This window comes from Mastomys coucha, unplaced genomic scaffold, assembly GCF_008632895.1.
Source record: "Mastomys coucha isolate ucsf_1 unplaced genomic scaffold, UCSF_Mcou_1 pScaffold21, whole genome shotgun sequence".
NCBI classification, from domain to species: Eukaryota; Metazoa; Chordata; class Mammalia; order Rodentia; family Muridae; genus Mastomys; species Mastomys coucha.
Window position 1 is genome coordinate 19,649,576 of NW_022196904.1, and position 6,792 is coordinate 19,656,367.

Sequence of the window (6,792 nt, forward strand, 5' to 3'; positions counted from 1 at the left end):
ATGTTCAATTATTTTCTAATATTTTTCTTAAAGTAACCTTAACAAAAAGTGATAAGTGAAATAGACCCAGCAGAAAGTTAGTGGTCACTTTATTTTTTATTTCTGTCAATAATAAAGATGGGACTCTGGGCCCTATACATGGGAAGCAGATGCCTACCATAGAGGTACACTTCCAGGCAAAGATGAAAAAGTTGGTGATTGTTTAAAAAAAAAATGGAGCAATGGGAAAAACCAGGAGGGAAAACATGGTAGTGGAAGCGAGTGTAGGGTGCTGGTCTGTGTCCTTAGTGCCTGTGTGTCAGTATCTGCTTTCAGATTTGGAGCCCTTCCAGAGGCCAGATCTGTTGTTGGCTGAAGACTTTCCAGTGATCCCGAGGCGGGACAGCAGACAGCCTCAGCCCTGTCCTGTTCCCTTCCCTCCCCCTCAGCTTCACATCTGGCACTGATGTCAACAGCGAGGTGGGCGGTAACCATGTTTTGCTGTCCCCTCCCAGCCTCAGGGGAGGGGCGGACTCCCTCATCCCCACCCCTTACTCACACAAGCAGAGGGGGTCAGTTCCTGGCCAGAAACAAACTTTTATTGCAAAATGGAGACCTTCAAGTCACAAAAGGTCAGCTATGGCTTCTGTCCTGATAAGGAGGACTGAAAACAGCCAAAAGCACTCCCCTGCACCATCCCTGTGTGGCCAGTTAGTCCTTCCAAGGGAAGGATACATTTCCAGCACTCTGATGAGGACTTGTAGGCAGCCTGGGATCAGAATGTGTTTGAGAGCAGGCCCCTGATAACATGATTATATAAAACATGACTGGGAAAGCTTTCTCTTTGGGTTGCTGGTCCTCATTTGTACAAGGTCTGTGTGCACAACGACAGACCAGGAAACATTTATATTTGGGAAAATTTTGTTGGAAGGAGCATGTTTGAGGGGCAAGGGTGTGGAGGTGGCTGGGGAACAGCTTGTCGTCACGGTCTGTCTCAGTGGGAAGAAGTTTGGAAGGGCCAAGATGTTGTCACGTATGATTTGGCTGTGTGGATTACTGGCTGGTGGCCGTCGATGGAGCCACTGATGTGCCTGGATGGTGGTGAGGTCATCCATGGGAGTAGATAGCAACATCGTTGTGGCTGTGACATGACCCTAGCGGGGCCTTGCTGTTTTCTATGGCGGGGACCCAGCAACAGTGGTGCTGGGGGTGTTAGACAGGTAGAGTGAGAGTCCTGCACGCGGTTGGGTCGTTTGCGCGTCTGTGTGAGCGAGCAGTAGCTGGATTAGGGTTGTGAGCATACAGAGTTGTGTGGTGGACAGTGGAGTATCTAGCTATACGCTTGTAATTCCAGGTGGCCTATATTATTACATTATGTAGGCTGAAAGCCTATGCAGCTCATGATGGGGTATACCTGTAATTCCAGCGCACAGGACGCTGAGGAGGGAGGATCACGGGTTTGAGATCGGCTTGTGTCACCACATAGCAAGATCCTTGTTTCAGAAAGCCCTCTCCAAAAATTGCACATGCATCAGCTGCGGTGCAGTTGTGGGGTGGGGGTGTGGTCCCTGGTCTCCACAGCTGCCTCGATACGTGGTGTCTGGTGTGACGGAGCTTCTGAGATACCTGCTTCACGCACACCCTTGAAGCTGTTTTGTCCCAGATGGCTCCCACCTTCCAAATTCCTTCCTTCATCTGGACTGGTCGCCAGTGGGCCAGACCTGCAGCTGGAAGTCTGGGGGGATGTTGAAAAGTCCACTGATGGCTGGCTTCAGACTCAAGTCACCCGGTGGGCACGGGGTCTCCAGGGAGAAGGCTTGCAAGATGGTGGTGAAGAAGAGCCATAACTCTGCCCGAGCCAGGCCTTCTCCCAGGCAGACTCGCTTACCTGGCAGGGAAGGACTGAATCAGCTGTGGTCACATCTGGGCCCACAGAAACGGGGAGCCGACAGAGACCCCGGGGTGCAGGAAAGTGCCTCCCCAACTGGAGCTGACACCACTGGCCAATCAGCACCTTCCGATTATCCCTAAAGCCCAGCAGGTACCTAAGGAGAAGGGCAGGAAAGCTTCGTGTTTTCTCAACCGACCATCGACATCCAGGAAGCGGCCTGGTTGGAACTCTCCTGGGTTCTGGAAAACTGCAGGGTCATGCAGTACGGAGCCAATCAGAGGAAAGACCTCAGTGCCCTGAGGAGACAGGTAAAAGCTCACACAGTTGGGTGTTCTACATGGATACTTTTAAGATGACTTGATTAAAAATTAAGTTTTTTTTTTAAAAGAATTATTTGTATTTAGATTTTCTTATTTTAGTATTTTAAATTAAGTATATGTGTGTGAGTGTGTGAATCTGTGTGTGTGTGTGTATGCACATATGGATACTCATGGATGCAGAAGCATCGGGTCCCCCTGGGGCTGGAGTTACAGGCAGCTGTGAGCCACCCGACGTGGATGCTGAGAAGGAAACTTGGGTCCCTCAGCTACAGCACTGTGCACTCTTTTAAAGTAAATGCGTCTGTGACTCTCACTCTCTCTCTCTTTTCTCCCATTTGCTCCTACTTTCTTTCTAGACCAGGTCTTATTATGCAGCCCGGGTTAGCCTTGAACTTGCAGCAATTCTCCTGCCTCAGTCTCCCAGTGGTGGCACAGTAGGCATCTGCCATCTCGATGGGATAACCAAGCATTTTCTTTCAATGTTCACACTCACTGCCTTGTATAAAACAGGTTCACATGGTGGCCCCAGTCCTGCCCTCATACCTTGACTCTCTGGAATAAAGCTCAGGAAGGAGGTAATAGTATGCCCAATTTAAAGACAGAGAGTCTGGATGTAGTGGCAGGAGCCTGGAGGCTGAGGCAGGAGGAGGCAAGATTGCAGGGCCAGCCCATGCTACTTAACAAGATCTTATTTCAAAAGGAAAACAAAACAAACAAACAAACAAACAAACCCCACAAGGGTGTGTGTCTAGGGATGTAAGTCAGTGATAGAACACTTGCTTAGTGTGTAAGAGGCCCTGGGTTCAGCCCCTAGTACCTTATGGGGGTGAGGGGTGATATAAAAAAGATGGAGAAACTAAGCCTAGAGAAGTTAAGCAGGAGCCAAAGAAATCCCTGGGGAAGGCTGGCAAAGTGTGTTATTTTTATACTGTTTTGAGATTCTGGGAGTCTGTTGTGATTCTGAGATTAAGTTGTAGCTGTACGAAGCCACCTCTCTGGGGAATGTCCCAGGGAGGCAAAGGACAAGAGCGTGTGTAGGAGGGATGTCCAAGAAGGGACAGGCGGGGCGGCCGCAGTCTCTCAGGCCAGATAGAGTTTGTGTGTTCTTGGGGCTGTTATGGTAGAAGGTGAAGGCAGGCGTAGGAACCAGAGTAGAGGGGCAAAGCATGACTTGCTAGGGAGTCTGGCTGTGGGGTGTGAGCTGTGAAGGGGAAGGAGCTCCAGAAAAACATCATGGGACTGTTATTAAGGAACAGAGAGGCAGGTTGAAGTGATTAAAGCTTAGGTTCTGGGTTTAAATCTTGCCTTCCCACTCTCTGCCTGGGTGCACACATCGTAGTTCTTCCATCTGTAATATGGAAGTGTGATAATTACATAGGATTGTCTTGGAGATGAAAGAAAATCATACTAACAGAAAGCATCCAGAACAATAGCTGACACAATGTAAGGGGTTTATTATGACACTGTGACTGTCTTCTGTATGTACGTAGGACACCCACCATCAAGAGCTGGGTAGATGTTTTACAAGCAATATCTTATAAGTCCAAATGACTATTATTATTATTCCTAATTTAAAAGAGGGGCATATTGAGGCTCAGTGGATGAAGCAACTTGTTCAAATTCCAGCTAAGAAAACAAGATTAACATAAGGATTTGATTCCAGAAGGAGCCCTGCCTGAGATGTTACGTCAGGATTGAGAATATATCGCCCCCTGGTGGTATTCTATTCTGAACTGTTTTTCAGTGGAGGTGGGAGAGAAAGGGGTGGGTGGTGGTTGGGGAGAGGATCCAGACAGAGGCCGCGAGATATCAAAAAGCAAGTCCCAGGGCAGAGATAACTGCTCTGGCCGTGCCTTACACCTACCTTGGGCAGAGTGTATCCTCGGAAGCAAGTGGTCCTCGTGATGGTGTGGGGGATTCCCATGGGTACCAGTGCCAGGAGCCGCTGTGCCTCATGTAAAACAGCATCCGTGTAAGGGAGGCGAACTCGATCGCTGAGACTCGGAGCCCTGCCGGGACCCAGCTCCTGGATTAGCTCCTCCCGAACACGCTCTGATGCAAGAGGAGGGCTGCAGGTCAAAGGTGGGATGGACCCTGGGATCTTTCTCCCAGAAGCCTCATCTTCTGTTTGATTGTGGCAGGAGCCTGGTTTGGGGGTGAGGCTGGCAGCAGGTGTGGAGCAGCATAGGCCTGGGGTCTTGTTAGCCTCTGTTGGATATTTTATCTATTTTGTCTTAACTTCCCTAACAAAAGATGGTGCTGAGACTGGCTGTCCTGGAAATCACTACGTAGACCAGCCTGGCCTTGAATTCACAGAGATCCACCTTCCTCTGTCTCCCAAGTGCTGGGATTAAAGGTATGGGCATGGTGAACACTGTTATTGATCACCATTTTCTAGCCTCAGTCATTCACTCAAAGTCATAGTTGAGTCCAGTAATGGCCCTGGGCCTCTAAGTGCAGCCTATCGGGTCAGGCAAAACACTGAGTTCCCTGGGAATGGGAGTAGGGGTTGCCGGGGGAGGGAATGGTTCATTTCCAGCCTGGCCTGTTATCCATCTGCCCTCCTTCACTTACATCAGGTCAGGGCTAGCCTCAGCTCTGATTGTGACCTCTCTTTCATTGTTTTCTCTTTTGCCTATAACTCAGGCTAGAGTGTATCTCAACGTGTAACCAAGGCTGGGCCTCAAACTCTCAGCCTACTAAGTGCAGAGGGGACTACAGGTGTGCACTACCACACCTGGATGGTGAGTCTACTTGTGTGTGGGAGGTGGGGCATGCACACAGGTATGCTTAGGTGTATGCTCGCACACCCGAGGAGGATGTCCGGGTCTTGCTCCATTACTAGCCAACTTATTCCTAGCATCTATTGCTGAGTCTGGAGCTAGGCTGGCAGCCAGCAGTGATTTTCCCATCTCAGCCCCTCCTCCCTTAGTGCTGGAGTTACAGGTACAGACATGCCAAGCTTTTTACATGGATGGTGGAGATTTGAACTCGGGTCCCCATGCTTGTGCAGCAAGCGCTCTTACCCTCTGAGCCATCTTGCTAGCCTGGTTATAATTTTTAAATTCCAGGGCTGATCCAGTGTCTTGTGAAGTTTGGATTCTTCTCTTTTTGTGGGCCTAGGCTCAAGGTGACTTTAATATATTTTCCCCCCACCCACATTTTCCCCCTTTTTTCTCATGACAGGCCCTTGGTATGTAGCCAAGGTCTTCATTCACTATGTATGGCCTTGAACTTGTAGCAATTATTCTGCTCTAGGCCTCCTGAATGCTAGGATTGCAGGCAAGACCTACAGTCCATGTTCAGCATCCCTTTTGAAAGCAACTCTGTCCTCATCCTTCCCATCTCTAGCTCAGAGTAACACCACTGTCTGCAGTTTCCCAGCTAGAGACTCAGGTCTGCCCCTGGGCAAGTCATTCTGTGTTCTCCACAACCTGCCTATTCTGCTTGTATCCCCCTTGTCTCCATAGTCTGGCCTAGCCCTGTCTTAGTTCTTTAGGTTTCTGTCCACCTTCCTGAGTGTTTGGGTATTCTCTCATCATTTACAAACCACTGTGCATGGGTGTGTGTGGCTGCGTGTGTGTGTGTGTGTGTGTGTGTGTGTGTGTGTGTGTGTGTGTTGTGGGGTGCTAACGGGGAATGTTATTTAGAGCTTCATGCTTGCTAGGCAATCACTCTGCCATTGAGCCACATCCCTACCTCTCACCAGTGGATCCCAATCAAGGGCTCTTGAACTTTTGAACTCCCCCTCACTGTCCCCTAAGACTCTAGGCAAGAGCTCCATCACTGAGTTCCTCCTCCTATAGTCCATTCCTATAGTCATGGAAGCTCGAAGATTTTCTAAAATGCAGATGTAAACTGGCTGTGGTAATTTAATACACTCGGCACTTGGGAAGCCGAGCCAGGATGCTGAGTTGGAGGCCAACCTGGGCTAAACTGTGAGTAGCAGGTTAGCTTTGGCTATTTCAAATAAAAATACGATCCTATCTCAAATAAAAATAAATGCATAAATAAATTATATCTTCTCTGCTCAACATCCTTCTATGGCTCCCCATGACTGGGGACAAGGTGACGAGGTGACGAGGTGGCACAGACGGGTCCTATCTTGCCCCTCACTACGTCTTGTACTAGGATCAGAAGTTCCAGAAGCCCTCACCACTCGGGGAATCCTAAACTATGTTCCTTTTCATCTCCCTCCACATTCTGTCCTCTGGAACCGTCGCTCTGGTTCCTGGGGCCTGCCTGGGAGGAACGGTTTCTTACGTTGGACTTGAGGGTATCTCAGTAGGAGCAGGAGGGCATAGCGGATGGTGGCACCGATGGTCATGGTCCCAGCAAACAGCAGGTATGTGACTGTCATCAGCAAGTTTTTCTCGGTGAATTCTGTACCTGGGTCTTGTTTCTCCTGAAGAAAGATTGAAGATAAATGTTTGGGACAACTTGAGAAATGAGGAACTGTTATTGAAGTGGGATTTAGATTCAGGTTTATTAATTATTATTATTGTTGTTGTTGTTGTTGTTGTTGTTGTTGTTATTTTCCAGACAAGGTTTCTCTGTGTAGCCCTGGCTGTCCTGGAACTCACTCTGTAGACCAGGCTAGCC

At 49.0% G+C, this 6,792-nt stretch overlaps 1 protein-coding gene across 1 annotated transcript in view; it reads right to left on the bottom strand.

Annotated features, from left to right (window-relative positions):
* Positions 1–556: 556 nt before the first annotated feature.
* LOC116101861 (cytochrome P450 2S1) overlaps positions 557–6,792 on the bottom strand; it is a 15,164-nt gene continuing 8,928 nt past the window's right edge. The window contains exons 6-9 of the mRNA XM_031385801.1: positions 6,454–6,595; positions 4,055–4,242; positions 2,025–2,166; positions 557–1,867 (exon numbers count right to left, since the gene is read on the bottom strand). Coding sequence (XP_031241661.1) covers positions 1,671–1,867; positions 2,025–2,166; positions 4,055–4,242; positions 6,454–6,595 — 669 coding nt within the window. The 3' untranslated portion in view covers positions 557–1,670. The remainder of the gene's footprint in view (positions 1,868–2,024; positions 2,167–4,054; positions 4,243–6,453; positions 6,596–6,792) is intronic.